This window comes from Sorex fumeus, unplaced genomic scaffold (genome assembly GCF_029834395.1).
Source record: "Sorex fumeus unplaced genomic scaffold, SorFum_2.1 ptg000030l, whole genome shotgun sequence".
Lineage (NCBI taxonomy): Eukaryota > Metazoa > Chordata > Mammalia > Eulipotyphla > Soricidae > Sorex > Sorex fumeus.
In genome coordinates this window covers 2,498,360-2,517,165 of record NW_026606087.1, presented here as the reverse complement: position 1 = coordinate 2,517,165, position 18,806 = coordinate 2,498,360, and the positions used below count along the sequence as shown (strand labels likewise).

At 42.9% G+C, this 18,806-nt stretch overlaps 1 protein-coding gene across 1 annotated transcript in view; it reads left to right on the top strand.

Moving 5' to 3' along the window:
• INSC (INSC spindle orientation adaptor protein) overlaps positions 1-18,806 on the top strand; it is a 143,168-nt gene that overhangs the window by 44,756 nt on the left and 79,606 nt on the right. Inside the window, exon 2 of the mRNA XM_056116094.1 lies at positions 8,637-8,737. Within this exon, the coding sequence (XP_055972069.1) occupies positions 8,682-8,737 (56 nt within the window). The 5' untranslated portion in view covers positions 8,637-8,681. The remainder of the gene's footprint in view (positions 1-8,636; positions 8,738-18,806) is intronic.

The window sequence follows — 18,806 nt, the reverse complement described above, 5'->3', positions numbered from 1 at the left end:
GAGGATATGCAAAACCTGTACTTTATCTCTGCCTTCAATATTTTGAAATTTATTTTTAATTGTTTTAGAAATTGAATCACCAGATAGTTGCAAGTTTGTTCATGATTGGGTTTCAGCCATACACTATTCCAATACCCATCCCTTCACCACTGTACATTTCCCATTACCAATGTCCCCAGTTTCCCTCCTGCCACCCTCCCCACCTGTTCCCCACCCCTGTCCCAGAACAGTTTTCTGTTGTTGTTGTTGTTATTTTAATTTTTGGCCTCCAGTTACCTTCTACACCAGCTCAGGGTCCACTTCCAGATGCTGGTACTGCGTTTCCCTTGTGCTGACAAGTGGAAAGTATTTCAAGGATGAGTGGTTGTCTCAGGCTCTCTGCTCATGGGCCTCAGTATGAACACTTTAGAATCCTTTCTCTTTGGCCTTGGAGAACTTACAAGTACCTCAGTGACAACATGCTCATCTGTCCCACTAGAAGACTGAGTCAGGTCATACCAGTAATCCCTGGAATTTCCTCCCACACTCTATTCTTCTGTGGTTGATCACCACAGTAAGGCAGAAAAAGTAGAGATAACTGCCCATGGCTTACAGATGGAGTTGCATTGCTGTCCATGGGAGTTGGGGAGGATGAAAAGACCTGGGTTCAGGTCCTAATTATAGCTCAGATTGCTGTGTGACCTTGAACCAGTATCTTCCTGTGTCTGAACATGTCTCTCCATTGGTCCACTGTTTACCTCTTGGTGCTTCAGTTTCTGCTTTTGGAAAAAAATGAGGATAATGATAATAATTGGTTATTTTGAAAATTCCACGTACAGCATTTAAAATAATGCTTCACGCGTGATTAACACTCAATTAGTGATTTCTGTCTTTTGCTGTGCATCATTGTTTTTACTATTATTTTTGTTGCCATAATGATTATAAGGGAGTTTTTACTAAGGCCTCTTTCTAAGTCTAATACTACAAAGATTATAGTCCTAGTGAGCTCCTCTGAGAAGGAGGCTTGGAGTTAATATTCTTTTGTAGTCTAATTCCTGTCAGGTTCACAGATCTATTTAATGCAGAATGGGATTTCTGTTTTCTTTTAGATCTAGATAGTAGATGCACCCTGTGAATCTGGTAGTCTGGGGCTTTCATTTCTGCTTTGCCGAAATGATTTTGGTCCTAGAATTGAGGAGTGGGGCTGGGGCCTTGGCAGTTTCTCCTCCTGAGACAGTCCTAGGCCTGCCAGCACAATTTTCTGGCCAAGGGAACAAGACCCTTTCAGTGAGCCCTGATGGCTGTCACCTGACAACTGTGAGGACCATCAGAACTTGCTCCAGGGAGACAGAGTGCTTTATATTTCATGAGACTTGGTCTGTTTATCAAGGCTGGGTGGCTGCTGGTTTGGCTTCTTATGCCTCCCCAAGGAGTGAGGGATTGTAAAGTATCTGATTGCTACAGAATGATGCTGACTACTTTTAGCAGCAAGAATGAAGTATTTCTGATGACCGTTTCTCCTCCTTTTCCCCCAACACACACACACAGGTCAGACAGAGACCCTGGGTCGGGGGAGCAAAACAGTGTCACTTCCTTCTAGAACCCATTGTAATCTTCCATGCAATGCCAGAGCCCAGGTTGCCACTTAGCCAGCCTGAGTGTTCATATGCCTCCTGGGATCTTTGGCCAGCCTCTGAAACAGACCTCTGTCTCTCTCCCTGGAGCCTACCCACTCTCCTGGTCACTACTGAAGTTGAAATTCTACTTCAATCACTCACCCCCTCGGCCCCTACCACACACACACTGCCCTACTCAAACACGGTTGTCCATGGCTCTCCACACAAACAAGCTCCTTCGTGCATCTTGCAGTGACCTGGAAGAGACCTGGATCCCTGAAAACTTGCTGCATTTTCTGGTTTCCTTATCAGGACTTGCACTGCTCTCTAACTGTGCCATCTTCACTTACTACATTTGAATCCTGCATGGAAGGTCCAGTGCAGATGTGCCCTCATTTAAAAAGAAGCCCCTGCTACTCTCTTTCTGCTTTCTTTTGGGTGTTGGGGGAGGCACCTGGTAGTACTCATGGTCTACAGCAAGCTCAGTAGTCAGGGTGATGCTCTGATACCAGGTGGCAGTGAGATGAAATCTTTTTGTGCAAAGCAAGGACTCAGCCCTTTGAGTCATCTCTCCTGCTTTCTCTTGCCAGTGGGATCATTAGTTTTATACTCTGTTACCAGATCAGGGTACTGCAACCTTTTAGAAAGAACTGCAGCTCTCTGATCTAATATGTACTCATGATTCTGTGTCTGCCACAAGCTCTTCCTGCTTGCATACTTCCTCCAAACCCTTCTCTCTCCCTTGCTATTTCCACGTACTTCTTTCCAGGGGCAGATCTGGGCTTCTTCCTTAGGAAACTTTGCATGACTGCTTCTTTCTTCATAGAACTCCCTAGATCTCCCTCAACATCCACTTGTGTTCACTGACCCCTCAATACTGGGTACTGTGGTAGAACAGGGTATAGGTGGACACAGCAAGGCACGGCAGAGATCTTTAATCCCTGCCTGGCATTCTCAGGGGAGACAGGCATTAAACCATTAATTTCACAGTTAATTGTTTAATTACCATGGAGATCGCATCTACAGAGGAGGAATAATGAGGTAGTAGGGGATCATAAAATGTGGTACTTGTCAGAGTTCTGTTCCTCTCCCACCCCCAGCTGCCTCCTCCCTGTATTTGGTGCTGCTGGGGCTGGAGCTTAACTGCTTTTCACAATATTTACTGTCCTGCCCCTATTGACAGCCCTAATGGATTCTGCAGATTAAACAATCCCAACTCTGCCGTGAGCTGTACTTGGATGGTCCCATTAGACAGGGCAGAAGCCTCCCTTGCTCCTGGTGCTAATGGAATAATTTACTGTAAATAGTTTCCATTTCCTCCAGAGCTCGAGCTGGCTTGTTAGTCAAATAGAGGTGAGAGCAAGGGCTGCTTTAATGGGAAGTAGGAGCCCAAATGAGCGGTCCAAATGGGCGGTTGTCACAGCGGGCATTGAATTAAATTGGAGACATTTAAGGTTTCAAATCTTTCTTGTAAACTAGACACACCGGGTGGGGAGGGACAGACGTGAGTGCTAGAGAAAATAGGCAGCAGAAACTGGGCAGAATTTCCAGTAAATTAGAAAGCATTGGGGGTGCAGGGGGTGGATAGGGTATAACTTTCTGGCTCACTTGTTTTTAAAAATTTTAACTTTGTATTTTAAGCACTGTGGTTTACAACATTGTTAATGATAGGGTTTCATGCATAACGCAATCCAGCACCACCCTCTTCCCCAGAGTGCCCACTATTAAATGTGCTTGTTTCATCTCTTTCAAGGGCAAAAGAGCACCTCTGACCTGATGAGTGTTTCCCAACTCCTCTTTTCCTAAAGAAGGACACTTTCTCTCTGAGAACTCTGCTGTGCCCAGCACTTAGTCTCATTCTGTTCTCTGAGCTCTCAGAGATTTTGGCGAGTGATCTTTTCCTTCCTCATCATGCAGCTGTCAAGAAAACCTCATCCGCATACAGTTGTGTATGCATGAGGCACACAGTCAGGACTTGAATTCAGACTCCAGCATTTGATGCATGCCAGTATAGACACAGGCAGTGGGGTGAAGGGATGGGGACTTTGGGGGACAACTTCTTATCTATCCATGACCTGCCATGTAGCAATGGGGGTGTTCTATTCTGCATCTTGGCTTTGTGGAACAAGCCAGGCTCAGGGCAGCATCCTGGATAATTCTCTCTATACAGCTTTTGACTCTCCGAGGTTTTGATGTGCTGGGACTGTGGAGTTTCCTTCCTGATCTGTGCTCCATCCATGCAACTCTCCCCAAAGGTAGGGCACCCAAGCAGCAGAACACATGTCTATGCCCTCTTCCTCTTCCTCTTCCAATTAGACTGTCCTGGATTTACTATGATTGAGGGTCAACACTAAATGGATCTGGAAGACTCCCAGTATGGAAGACAGGAGCAGTGGTGGGACGGTGGAAGAAGTGGGGAGAGGTATTGGTGTCCTAGAATAGAGCCAGACTGCCTGTTAACCACCCCTGGACACTTGGAGCTTGTTTGTTGCTCCTCATGATCTTCACCTGTTCCAGCACCCCACTTCCGGTCATTAAACCGAATGGCTATGAATCGATGTGTAGCCTTGGGCAATGGATGTACTTCCTCTGAATTTCCGAGGTCTTGGTTCTGTAACAAGGGGTGGTGATGTCATTAAATGAGTTAATGTTACAGGAAGCATTTAGAACAGTGCCTGCAGGACTCAGGGTGCACACTCAATAAATGTTAACTGCTATCATCATCATCAGCATCAGCATCATTGTTGTTGTTAGAGGCTCTTTACAAACATCCCTGGGGTTAAACACTTGATATTACCTGTCTCACTTTCCAGATAGCCTCTTAGAGCTCAGCCTCAGTGAATAGGAGCTGTGACTCCTTTGAGATCTAATCTGATTCTCAATCCCAGCTTTCAGCCATGCAGGTCACTGTGAGGTCGGGTGCCCTGTCTTGCACCCGTTAAGATACAGTTTCAGATATCAAGGAGTTTGATATCTGTCCTCTTGAAGAAAGGGGCAGGTATAAATAATGAAGTCTGAGAATGGGACAGTGACACAGATGTAGCCCAGGAGTTCCCAAGAAACATGGCATTTTTCAGAGAGCCTGGACCAAGGTTTTGTTAGTTGGTAGATTGCCTGGACTACCTTCTGGGAAGCTCTGGGTGAAAGAGCTATGAAGGATATTTCACCAAGGGAGCTTTCACCAACCCAGGATATATCCAGCTTATTGTATTCCCCTCATCTCAGAACCCAATAAGCTCTGGGGCAAAAGGATAGTAGATCTTTTGCATGTGGCTCATTTCTTCTGTGTGCCAGTGACTATTTGTGTTCATTTTTCTGTCTCAAGGACTCACAGATCATTGATTATGAATAAGTGCTAAAATTGTATAGACTCCACACTGTGCTGCTATAGACTATTCTTTGGGTGGATTGGGGAAGTAGGGTGCTCAGGCCTTAACTCTTGACTCTGTGCTCAGGAACTGAACCCAGGTGGGCCATATGCAGGGCAAATGCCTTAGAGCTATACTCTTTCTACAGCTCTATAGTCTACTTCTTAAGAAATTCATAATTATCTATTTGCATTCAACTTATGCTCATGACAATTTTCTTCAGCCACAACCTGAAGGTGCCCACAACCTGAGCATCACAGAACACTATGTCCCTCTTTAAAGGAACTTGGAGTTTCCTTCTTGTTTCTGCCTCCTCATCTGTCTCATGTTTTAATTCTCTCTTGAATAGTATCACTCGTCCCACTTTTCTGTGATAGAAGAAAAATCACAACTCCTGATCACATCCAAAGCATTAACTTTGAGAAGTTGTTATTTCCTATCTAGTTCTCTAGTCAAACATATACAAAAGGAAAAGTTCTCTTTTTTCTGTTGTTTCTAGCTTTTTCTTTTTCAGTTACTGATAGACCAAGTTCCAAAAATACATCTCCTTAATGATAATAATAATGATGGACATAACAGTGGCAATGTTCCTGGTGATAATAAGCATTCATTGTGTGTGATCATTGTGTTATGTCTTTTATTTGCTTATTTTCAATTTCTGCATCTCCCTTAACATAACTAATTTAGAGCTGAGCACACAATAGACTGTCAGTGCATAATAATAAAAATAATAGTAATAATCATAGGTGTTATTTACTTAGCTCACATCCTGGTCTGTTATGTCTAGATTTCCCGTCTTATGTTATTATCATAATAATTTCACAAAATAGAAACTATTTTCAGTTTCAAATAAAGAAATTGGACTTGATAAAAATGTATTTAAAAAATTATCCCACTAATTCTTTAAACAGGCACATAAATGACTTGCTAGCTGCCTAGCCTTTGATTCAGTGCCAAGAATATGGAGGCGAGTGTCCCTGCATTTATAGGACTATTAGTCTAGCAAGTCCCTCAAACCAGGAAGTAGGCACGACATGAGTTTTTGCAATTAGTGTATGTCCTAGTTTAGTCCAGGCTCCCTAAACTTTCCAGTAAGTGCCTCCCCCCACCTTGCCCCCCGCTTACTTTTCAGATGGGCTCTTTCATTTTTTTATCCCAAGCATCAGAAGGGCTTTTGTGTTCTGCTACATCTCTCTTACCGGAAGTCCTCCTCCGCTCTTTGAAGAGTCACTTATAGTCATGGAATACAAGTTTTATTCTCCTGATTTTTGATGGTATCTTTCCACAGTTGTATTTTTCCACAAGTTCATATTTGTATTTTCTTTGAATGTCTTGAAATCTGCTTTTCTCATGCTCATTGGTGGGGGTGCTTCCTCAGAGTCTCAGAGAGAAGTTGGCGGAGAGGGAGGGATGAGGCAGGGACTGGGAACACAAGAGGAAACCAAGGAGTGAGTAATTTTGTGGATGAAGGAGTAGGAGGCCATTTTCTTGGTCCAAACTTTGAGGACCAGGTGAGCTAAATGGGACTTAGTACAAAGACTGGAAACCTCCAATCTGGTTCACTTTTTCCAGCTGCGCTGCTTCGGGTTGAACAAAACAAAACTCTCTTAAACATGAGTGAAATAGTAAAAGCACTACTGTCTTACATAACAAGAAGCCTGAAGAGATGGGCCAGATGTTAGGGTTGGCTGATATGATGGCTCTGTGATCAGGGACACAGATACTAGTTTATGCCTACTTTTTTTTTTATTGAATCACTGTGGGAAAGGTTACAAAGTTTTCAGGTTTAGGTCTCAGTCATGCAAATATCAAACATATTTCCTTTACCAATACTTATTTTTTACCACGAAGAACCCCAATAAAACCCCACCCCCACCCCTCCCAGTCCCTGTGAGGCAGATGAATTCTAGTTAACACTCTATCTGCTTTGATTAGATTCACTGTTTCAAGAAAAGATTCACCACTATTATTTAGAGTTTACCCCCCCCCCCCAAATCAGACATGCTGAAAAAGCATTGTGAAGTGATTTGCTTTCTACAGCTGGGTTCAAGAATTAAATGTTGGTTTTGGATTTCTGCTATTTTACCTATTGACCCTGGAAGTATTTCTACTGAAAGTCATATAGTTAAAAAATTGGTTTCTGTGTTCTGGAGTCGTGGCCGTGCTGGAGAGTCGCTCGTGGGGAGGCAACTGGTGACCTCTGTAGGGCGTGAAGGGCGGACCAGAATGCCCCCCTTCCCATGAGGTTTTAGTCGCCCCCACACCCCCGGCTCATACCTGCTGTCCACAAGGCTCCCATGCGGCCGCCATCTTTCTTTCCCGAGAGGAGAGGGCGAATGGGGCAACACCCTTTCCCCTCCGGCAGACTTGATGGCCTGGATTAACGCATAGTCCGTTCACTTTTCTGCTCCAAGCTGCCGGGTTCTGCATTAAGTCCTTGTGCTTCTGGGGCCGTGGCTGTGCTGGAGAGCCGCTCGTGGGGGGCAACTGGTGACCTTGGTAGGGCGTGGAGGATGGACCAGAACGCCCCCTGACCCATGAGGTTTTAGTCGCCCCCACACCCCCGGCTCATACCTGCTGTCCACAAGGCTCCCATGTGACCGCCATCTTTCTTTCCAGAGGGAGGAGGGCGGAAGGGAGCAACACCCTTTCCCCTCTGGGCAGACATGATGGCCTGGATTAACGCATAGTCCTTTCACTTTTCTGCTCCAAGCTGCTGGGGTCTGCATTAAGTCCTTGTGCTTCTGGGGCTGTGGCTGTGCTGGGTAGCCGCTCGTGGGGGGCAACTGGTGACCTTGGTAGGGCGTGAAGGATGGACTGGAACGCTCCCCTTCCCATGAGGTTTTAGTCGCCCCCACACCCCCGGCTCATACCTGCTGTCCACAAGGCTCCCATGCAGCTGCCATCCTTCTTTCCAGAGAAGAGAGGGCGAATGGGGCAACACCCTTTCCCCTCCGGGCAGACATGATGTATGCCTACTTTTTTATTCAGGGAGCTGCTCTCTTGATCATGAGATAATCTCTTGCAGTCTTGAAGTGATGTGCTTCCTGGTTCAGTTTCTGGAGGAAGGGATAGTCTCATCCTTGTAACTCAGAGATAGGGAAAAGAAACAAATTCCTTCAAGCAATAATATTATGTTACATTGGTCTGAATTAAATCATATACCTATTCTTGAACAAATAACCTGAAGTTTGTGTGAAAATATATGTGCTGAAGATGAAGTTGAATGGATTTGGGGGAGCAAACACTGTGCCTGTAACAGAGTTCTGTCTCTCAACATAATCAAAGTCAACACATCTAATTTATGATAGTTTATAGCTAGGAAATATAAGAGAACCAAATTAATGTGAATTTCAGATCTACCATGAATACTTTTCAAGGGTATGCAATATTTGCTGGTCTGTTTTCCATTATTTGGTGCAAAACAAAATGGGTCTAGTGAATGTTTGCCATAGGGATCTAAATAAAGATTGTAGGGTTTTCAATGTGGGCTGGTGACTTAGAACCAAGTCTTGCATTACAAATGTGAAGACAAGTAAGTGTAAAACGTCTCACAAAGGAGAGGAAGACCAGGGAGATTTTCCTCCATAGCTACCATGACTTCTTGTGAACAGGATCTAGGAGAGAAAGAAATTGCACCTTCTCTCTCAGAGCCTCTGCCTTCTCTTTCCAGAGCCCAGACCGCTGTGGGCAGGCTTTGCTGCAGATTGGGATCAATATGATGGCACTACCTGGGGGACGCCACCTGGACTCCATCCCCTTGCCGGGTCAGCGGTAAGTCCCACAGTGAGTTTCTCAGGACCATGTCTGCCCCATCTGGACTTTGGTTTTGGCCCAGCCCCAGGCTCCTGAAGCTGCAGATGACTTTGTTTTTCTACAAAGAAATTTACAACAAGATATTGGGGATACCACATTCACAGCAAAAGGTGGGTGGGACTGGGCTGTGTTATGCAGAGACTCTGAGTGAGGAAAGCTTTGTTTAGCTTCTCATTAAATTTTTTTAAATAAAATTGATTTATGTGATGATACAAGTTTAAGGTATATGGCTTTCTACTTTGACATCTGTAAATATTGCATAATGGTCTCCATCAAGGGCTAGAGTAATAGCACAGTGGGTAGGGTGTTTGCCTTGCACGCAGCCAACATGGCCGACCCGAGTTCGATTCCTCCGCCCCTCTCAGAGAACCCGGAAAGCTACCGAGAGTATCTTGCCCGCATGACAAAGCCTGGCAAGCTACCCGTGACGTATTCGATATGCCAAACACAGTAACAACAAAGTCTCACGATGGAGACGTTACTGGGCCCGCTTGAGAAAATCGATGAACAATGGGAGAACAGTGACAGTGTGAGTGGTCTCCATCAAAAGTCAGTTTTTTTCCATCATCTCACCCCAGACATCCTCCACTTGTTTTACTTACCTTCAAATCTGTGTCTGCTAAAACCTGCTAAACTAAACCCTTAGTCTGCTAAACTAAACCCTTTCTATTCTGTAATAGAAGATTTTTTATTTGATTTGATTATCAGTGACCCTCCCTACAACACAAGCACACACATTCACACACTCACACAATTGAAAACAAAGAACTCAACTTCCTATATTAATTTCTGTATTTTTTCTTTGTAAATATTTATGCTTTAGACATACAATGTTGCTGTATTGCCACCAAATGCAAGTGTTCTTCTTCTATTTTTGAGGCCCGTTTATTTTTTTTTCTTGAGATGCGTTGCTTTTAAAAATCAGGAAAAAGTTAAATATTTGCTCAATGATTGCTAAGACAGGGTTAGCTGAATGAGGGTGTTGTTATAAACTGTTCTCCCAAAGTTATTGTGAAAAATACAGTTCACGCCTACTATTGAGACCCAAGAACACCATTAGAAAGTTAACTAAAAATTTTCTGTCCAACCCAAGGCTGAGTGTTAGGGATCATATGAATCTTAAATACCCTTCCATATAAGTTCTATCCAGATGTCTTCTTTCAGGAGACATTCTCGGGGCCTGGAATGGTTGTCTTTCGTGAAATGAATGACAGGTCATCTTTGAACACAGGACTGTTGGGATTCAATGATAGGCACTACCTGTTATGATCTGTATGTTCCTCATGCAATTTCCTGAACACTATCAGCTCCTTGGTTCCTCCAGGCATTTAACAGAGATACTAACAGTACTTAACAGGGCTGATGTGTGCATCAGATGATTTAACATAGACATGTCTGCCATGCTGTGAGAGCTATAAAAGAGGAGCATTCATTTAAGAAGTGTGGACTGTGGCTCTCTGTGTTGGTGGTCTTAGGGAGTTTGTCCGTAGTTTTCTCCCCTGACCAGCACTTGACCTCACTGAAGAAATAAAGAAACAGAAAGCCAGTTGCAGTATCATTATATATATATATAATTATATACATATGTCTTATATATATATTCACATATTTTATTTATTCATAAAATATATTTACATATTAAAATTCTATATTTTAATTTTTTATTGAAGCACTGTGATTTACAAAGATATCCATCACTGTAACTGTCCTCCCATTGTTCATCGATTTGCTCGAGCAGGCCCAGTAACATTGTGAGACTTGTTACTGTGTTTGGCATATCGAATACCTCATGGGTAGCTTTCCAGGCTTTGCCGTGTGGGCAAGATACTCTCGGTAACTTGCTGGGCTCTCCGAGAAGGGCGGAGGAATCGAACTCGGGTCAGCTACGTTGGCTGCGTGCAAGGCAAATGCCCTACCCGCTGTGCTATCGTTCCAGCCCAAAGATATCCAAAATAGTGTAATATTTTAAACCAGGAAAATGTGGAACTAGATAAAATGGATTTTCAGTCTTCCTTGCTTCTATCCTATCCAGAGCCATGGTCCAGAACTCTGGAGGCAGATGGACAGCTGCAGCTCTGGCATTAAGACTTTGGAATATAGGTCCTGGGATAGTCAGACCAGAGCCTGTGTTGGGGAGGTCAAGTTGTCCTCACAGGGTGATTTAGGGCAGTGGTGAGAAGTCCTGAGTCTCAATTTGAATCTTAGCCTGCAGTTTATTAGCTGTAACCTTTAGTGTTTTTTACCTATTAAAAAGGTGCTATTTAGGGGCTGGAGAGATAGCACAATGGATAGGGCGTTTGCCTTGCACGAAGCTGACCCGGGTTCAATTCCCAGCATCCCATATGGTCCCCTGAGCACCGCCAGGAGTAACTCCTGAGTGCAGAGCCAGGAGTAACCCCTGTGCATCGCCAGGTGTGATCCAAAAAGCAAAAAAAAAAAAAAAAAAAAAAGGGTGCTATTTATATTTACATCTCTTTTTGAGGTTTTAAAGTAATATGTATAAAGCACCTTCCTGCACACAGAAACTGCTCAACTGACATTAAATTCTTCTCAAGGTAGATCCAATCTCAGCCTCTGAGAACCACCAATCTCTCTTTCTTCCACTCCAGTCTCTATGGAAGTTTTAAGAATAGTAATTTTAAAAATTATCATGAAAATGACTTATATATCTGATGAATCTTCTTTTTTAGGCAGTGTATGGATTTTAATAGACATCATAAAGCAAATTTCTTGGGAAGAAATCCCCAGACTAACATGATTTCAAGAGTGTCAGTTTGTCATTAACATGGCAGCCTGAGAAAATGTTTGTGTCGAATGCTCTCTGTATTGCAGTTCTGTTATGGGCATCATGGCTCCAGAGGACAAAAAAATGGTCCTTTCTTTCATATATTCACATTCTGGCATTGCCAGGTCTGTCCAGATCATTGAGGGAACATGATTAACAGACTCACAACATATTAATTGGATGTATTCTGGGGGGTATGTACACAGGCCACACTCATAGAAAAGGCCCATGTGTATTTACAGAATGTCACAGGGGTTAATTTGTCCAATCTGATGCTGCATTATGAGCAGACAATAACAACCACTTCTTCCCTCTTGTCCTATGCTGCAGCGCCGTCTTGGGTAGATCACACAATGGTTATTGTCCACAAATAAATAATTAATGCTAGATAATTGACTTCTTTATGTTGTGTTCCACTGAAACTGAATTTCATCCTGTAGTGTCATTGTTCCTTTAATTGCACAAAACACTGTCCATTTGCATAGTCGCGCCCATCAGCCTGGGTGAATATGGGTTAGATCTTTGGTATTTGAAACTATTATGAATAAATAGCACATCCTAAGGGTCTTTTCTAGGTATGCGCTCCTGGAAGAGAATACAGGGCAGGGGTCAACATGACTGGGATCCCATGTGGAATGTAGGAGCGCAATAGGAGTAGGTAAGAGGGTCCTCAACGCTAATTGAATCTGAGTCTCCTGGGACACATTGTTCTCATATTAGAAAAGAATCAATAATACAATTAACAAAGAAATACTCTTGGAAACTTTTGTGTGACCTAAATAATTGAACACATAGTGGCTTTGGAATCAGATATGGACTATAATCCCAGTTCCACTTTTACCAGGTGAGTGGACTTGCACTTCACTTAATCTGTGAGAGCATTAGTTTTCTTTTCTGTGTCAGGGTAGTAGTGATAATTGCCTTAACAGACCATGTAAATACTAGGGTTCTGAAAGAAAGTTCTCTCTAGGGAGAGAGAGAGAGGGAGATAGAGTGAGAGAGAGAGAGAGAGAGAAGGGCTTGACATAAAGGTAGACTAGGGGTGGGGGGCGGAAAACTAGGGAGGGAAACTGGGGCCTTTGGTGGTGGGAAATGTATACTGGTGGAGGGATGGGTGTTGGAATATAGTATGACTGAAACCTGAGAATAAACTGCTCTGTTAACTGTGATCTCACAGTGACTCTCTCTCTCTCTCACTCTCTCTCTCTCTATATATATAGTATATTACATATACATGCATACATGGGGCTGGACCAATAGCACAGAGGGTAGAGCATTTGCCTTGCATGCAGCAGACCCAGCTGACCTGAGTTTGATTCCTCCGCCCGTCTCGGAGAGCCCGGCAAGCTACCGAGAGTATCTTGCCCGCTTGGCAAAGCCTGGCAAGCTACCCGCGGCGTATTTGGTATGCCAAAAACAGTAACAACAAAACTCACAATGGAGATGTTATTGGGCCCGCTCGAGCAAATTGATGAAGGAAGGGAGGACAGTGATACAGTGCTACATGTATACATGTATATATATTATATATATTACATATACATGTAAGTTCTCTCTAGGGCCCAGGGAACTACACAATGCACAATCTATATCATCCATGGCTATACCCCAGACTGCATCAAATCCTTCCTTATTCTAGTAGTGGAAATATTTGTGATCTCAGGAGCAAATGTTATTCTTGGGATTCAAGGATTTGATAGTGGTAGAAGGGGCAGGATTAGCTCTATGGATAGAAGGAAACCTTCACTTTCCTCGTCAGTCCTTTACTATTTATTTCCATTTTTTGTATCCAAGACATTGCACTGACTTTCTTGGCTGTGGGCTTGGTGGTGGTGCTGTTGGGGCCTAGCGTGGTGGTCTCTATCTTGAATCCTATTTGTACACTCCTAAGGTTGTGACCTCCACAATCAAACTTAGAACCCTTATTTTCTACAAGGACTCTGATGGCCCAAGTCTTTAATTAAACTGTCTCTATGGTAGATTCCTTTGATTTAACTGTCTCTATGATAGGTTCCTGTGCAGTATTTTGGAGGCTAGTTTGAGAGATACACACAGCTATGTTCAGACCAACTTCCTTCCACTACTCATTCTACCACAGACCAATCTGGAACACCCTGACCTTTTCTCTCTGTGATCTTCCAGTGAAGAAGGGTGCGAGTTCATAAGTTGACTTTTTCTAACCCCCATTTTAAAAAAATAAACGTTTTTGGCATACATCAATGTGCTTGCATACATTTTTTTTGGTTATACCCAACAGCATGTTGTATATACATGTGCTTGTGGTTCTCCAAAACAGCATTTTCTGAAAACTTGGTGCTATTATACACAGCAAATCATTTGATCTTCTTGATGGTCTTTGCATATATGTATCTCTACCTTGCAAATGAGTGATTATAAGTTGACTTCTCTGGGAGGTAGCATTTGAGATGGAATTTAGAGTCAAGATGGTTATTAGGATGGGTCTTTGGGATCAACATTTCTGGAAGGGAGAAGAAAGATTCAGTTGCTGTTCATTGGCTGAAATGACTATGGCTAGTACTCTTATAAATCACCTTAATCTGTGTCTGGAGCGGGCAAGTCTAGGCACAGCTTGTCCTTATGTGCAGTGACACTACCCAGCCTCTAGAGGACTGATATCTGGAGGCAACAAATCCTTCTTTCAAGGGGACTCTAAGTTGCACATCCCACGGTCACGGTCATGGTCCTCCCATTGTTCATCGATTTGCTCGAGTGGACCCAGTAATGTCTCCATTGTGACACTTGTTAATGTATTTGGCATATCGAATACGTCACGGGGAGCTTGCCAGGCTTTGCAGTGCGGGCAAGATACTCTTGGTAGCTTGCCAGGCTCTCCAAGAGGGGCAGAGGAATCGAACTCGGGTCGTCCATAATATGGAGAAAACAGACTTGAGAAAGTTAAATTACTTTCTTTTGAGTCCATATAAATGAAGCTCAGGTGTATGGTGCCAGACAAAGTTTGAATTTTACTGCTGGCCAGTTCTTTCTCAGGATTATCTTTCATGAAATGAGGTTGAGAGAATTACACAAATTAATGACTTACTCATTTATTCATTTGCCTTCCACAAATTTACTTTACAAATAGGTACAAGTGTAGAGCATGTGCCCCATAGGGTGCTTGTGTTGAAGACAAGGATCAGGCATAGTCCTTTCCTTCATGGAACTCTCGAACATATCTTTTCAATTAATTAGGCTTTGATGTACAGCAAGAATATAACTTAGATGTCTCATGTGGGACCTCTCACTGTGAGTGAGTCATTCTCTTCACATAGTGTCTGTTCAGCCCGGGATGAACCCGGGCTAGTGCTGTACAACAAATGTCAGGCAGCCTCTTGGGTACTCCCTGCCTGCTGTTGAGGAGGCGTCCAGTTTCTCTGAGTCTGCAGGGGTATCATAAGCCAGCCTGACTCCAAGTACATAATGGCTTGTATGTATGCACCTTTAGTCCGTAGGTGTGTGTGTATGTGTGAATTTGCTGCTGGTGGTGGTCTATTTTCTGTGCCTGCAGTGAAATGTTCAGACTGTAATTGTCAGAGGGATAATTAGACATTTTTCTGCTACTTAAATCCAAAGGAAGTTCTTCAAAGTTAGAATATAATTCCCTCCCAAGAGAAATCTACAGAAACACAGGGTGTAATGGTGTTAAGACAGTGGGACAGTGATTCAACAGTTATTTTTAAGACAAGAGATTGGATTTAATGCCAAACTGTGCTGAGAACTGGAATCACAGAGGCACCAAATGTTGAAAGTTTCCTCAGAGCTCATCTATACCATCCCTTTATGATAAGATGGGGGGGGACTTAAGGCACTTGGTGAGTAATGGACTTGTTGCAGTACTCTGCAGCATCTCACTTCCTGACCATTGTGCAATTCTCTCCTCTCTGAATTACCTGCTTAAGCTCTTTCTCCCACCCTGCTTCCAGTATCTCCTCGAAGTTTTGTGTCTTAGCCTCAGAGAAATTCTTGTGTAACTTTGATTCATAGTAGATATCAATTTCACTTGAACAAAATTTGCTTTATATATTTATTTTAGACTATGAATTTTGTTTGGGTCAGGCCCTGGGTAGTATGATAATTATGCAAATGCGCTCTTTCCTCAGTGACTGATTCTCTCAATGATAATCAGTGATCAATATCTCAAGGAATGAGTTTGTATCTGACTTATATATATGCTCCTGATTATGATTAGAATGTGCCCAGTAGGATCTCAGGAAATAGTTGCTATTAAGTAAACATTTTATAAATGTTGCATGAATGAGTGGCAAATGGCTAAGGAGTCTCGGGTGATTGAGAAATTAAATTAAATAGCTTCGGTTATATTCCTTTCTCCAAGAAACTCTGCTGTCTCCAGAAAGCTATTCTCATTCTTTTTTTGTAAAATAATACTGGAGGGAAAGCAAGCTCAATTTTTACCTTGATTAATTTAAATATGCTTACAGAGTGGAAATCAAGGGTTTAATTGGTTGATGGACTAAGAGAATTTGATAGACATTTTTTTCTTCTAAGGAATCATAATTTATAAATATGTTTAAGGGGGGTATACTGGGGATATTGGTGGTGGGGAATGTGCACTGGTGGAGGGATGGGTGTTTGATCATTGTGTAACCCAAACATGAAAACCTGTAACTATCTCATCGTAATTCAATAAAATTCAATAAAAAAGAAATGTTTTGTTTTTATTTTAAAGTTCACTAGGAAAACATAAGTCTTTGCCATTTCATCATCAAATCTCTAGCAAGAAAGGGGTGTCATGGGGAGCATGTCCCGGGTGCCAGAGACTGCCCCTTCTTCCTCCGTCTTCCTTCCTTCCAACCCCTTTTTTTTGTCCCTGTCCTTCTCTTTATGCCTATCTAAGCCCTAGGTCTGTCTTACTCTGATGTGCATCCCTGGACAATTCTCTCTCTCTCTCTCTCTTTCTCTCTCTCTCTCTCCCCCCCTCCTCTCTCTCCCTAAACTTTAGTAACTTTCCCTGATGATATGTAGGTGAGCAAAAGTTTCCCAGGGTCCTTTTCATTTTTAATATTCAAGAAATATATTATGAGGTTTGAGATAGTTCAATCTTGTTTCTGGGGAAAATATTTCATTTTAGTGCCTAGGGTTAAGAAGGCAATGCCATTGACTAAAGCAGAGTTTTCTGATTTCTTCTCAATCAATGCACAAAGAGGACTAGTGTTTGCCTATATTTGGTATGCACATAGACGAGGCCTATAGGGTGGGGATATCTCTTTGCAGCCATAATTCTGAGCATGTATTTCCCCACTCTGGTTAGCCTCCCTTCTGCCCTGTTCTAGCAGAAATTCTTGTACGAATTTGTTTACTATTATGCCAAGGGTGCCAGTGGACCAGCGGAGTTACTCTGTGTATAACCAACACACACCCCATTCTCTTCAGAGAGAAATGGTTTGAAAAATTATCAGACCATTTTATTTTTCTTTTCGGGTCACACCCAGCAATGCACAGGGTTTACTCCTGGCTCTGACTCAGGAATTACTCCTGGTGGTGATTGGGGGGACAGTATGGGATGCAGGGAATCGAACCTGGATTGGCCACATGCAAGGCAAATATCCTACCCATGTGCTATCACTCCAGCCCCATTATCAGACCATTTTTAAAATGAGCACATGGTGGATGGGAATTGGAGGGTTATCATGCTGAGTGAAGTCAGACAGAAGGGGAACAAATACAAATACTTCCCTCTCATATGTGGGATATAAGGAAACAAAATATGGGAATAACAAATGTCCAGAGACAACAAACCAGAGAACTGGTTTTTCAGAATTGAGTTGACCAGGTGTAGGGATGAGAAAGTGGGGTGGATGGGAGGGAACCCTAAAATAAAGGTGAAGTGAGGGAGACCCTCTGATAGAGGGTGTGATGTTGGACCATTGTATGTATGAAACCATGTCATAAACAGTATTGTGAATCATGGTGCTTCAAATTAAAACACTTTTTAAAGGAAGGCATATATCAAATATAGGCACCGTGTGGCCCTTACAGTAGAGTTACAGTTGTGAAACTGAGAGTTTGAATCCAAACTAAAATGCTATATACCTTGAAACAGATCTTAGTAGGTAAGAGCAAGACTCTGGTTCTAGATCATTTTACTTCCTGTGTTTTATTTATCCACTGTGAATCCTTGGCCAAATCATTTAATCTACTATATTGCAGCAATAAAAACTTCATGAGATTTTTTTGAGGGTTAAAGAACAATGTGGTTAAATGAAGCCCTTATATCTGTGCTCTAGGTGTTGGGCAGATTAAGTAATGCTTTAGTTTCTTCTTTTGTCACATAAGGATGCTAGTATCCAGCCATCACTACTATTGGAGCAGAAGCAGCAAGTGCTAGGTACACAGAACAAGCTCTGTCATTGGATATTCTTCCTGTTTGCTCTGACTTCAGAAATACTTGGGGTGCATATTGTTTCATACAACTCTTTGATATGAAACTATGCTCCTCCTACTCCCTACTTCAACTCCATCCTGAATAATACCAGCAAATACCAGCTGGGGAAAAAAAACACAAAGTGACCCCTACTGTACCCATGCACCAAAAATATCAGACCAAGAAGTCTGGTATGTGGAGATGACTGCGGTTTACATCAGGCTTTGTGTTTGGAATTCTCCAGGCTCCAGAAAGCCCAAATTTGGGGCTTGGTCATCTCCTTCCAGATGTTCAGGAGAGCTGCCATCCAAGAGCAAGGGGACAGGGTATTTTGGAGAGTTCACATTTGCTTCTGTTAGCTGAGAGTTGGGCAAGTCTTTCAAGCTGTTCACTATGTAGGATGTATCCTCCAATTCTTTGACTCAAGGGCAATCTTTACAGTACCCCTTGTGCTCAGAATCCAGTTTTCAGTGGGGTAAAAAAATCCAGCCCTGGTCCTGGTCTCTCGACCCTCTGGCACTTTGGTGGTGACTCCTAACTCCAGACTCCTTACTGTGGTGGTTTTCCACCACAAAGTGACTGTGACTCATCACCAATCCATCTGCTTTGACCTGAATTTTCAATTCCCCTTCTTTGTATGAGTAATTAAATCAATGTCAGGACTTGCAAAAGAAAGTTTTCATTGAGATGGCAACTCAAAGTGTGTGACTGAGGCTAGTTGAACTCCTGGGGCCTGTGAGGTTGGGGATTAACTGACAACAGCCCACTTCCCCCCAGTTTTGCTCCCACCCTGCACAGCCAGTGCTTTCTTTGTTTCACTAGACTGTGCATGTTGGGGTCAG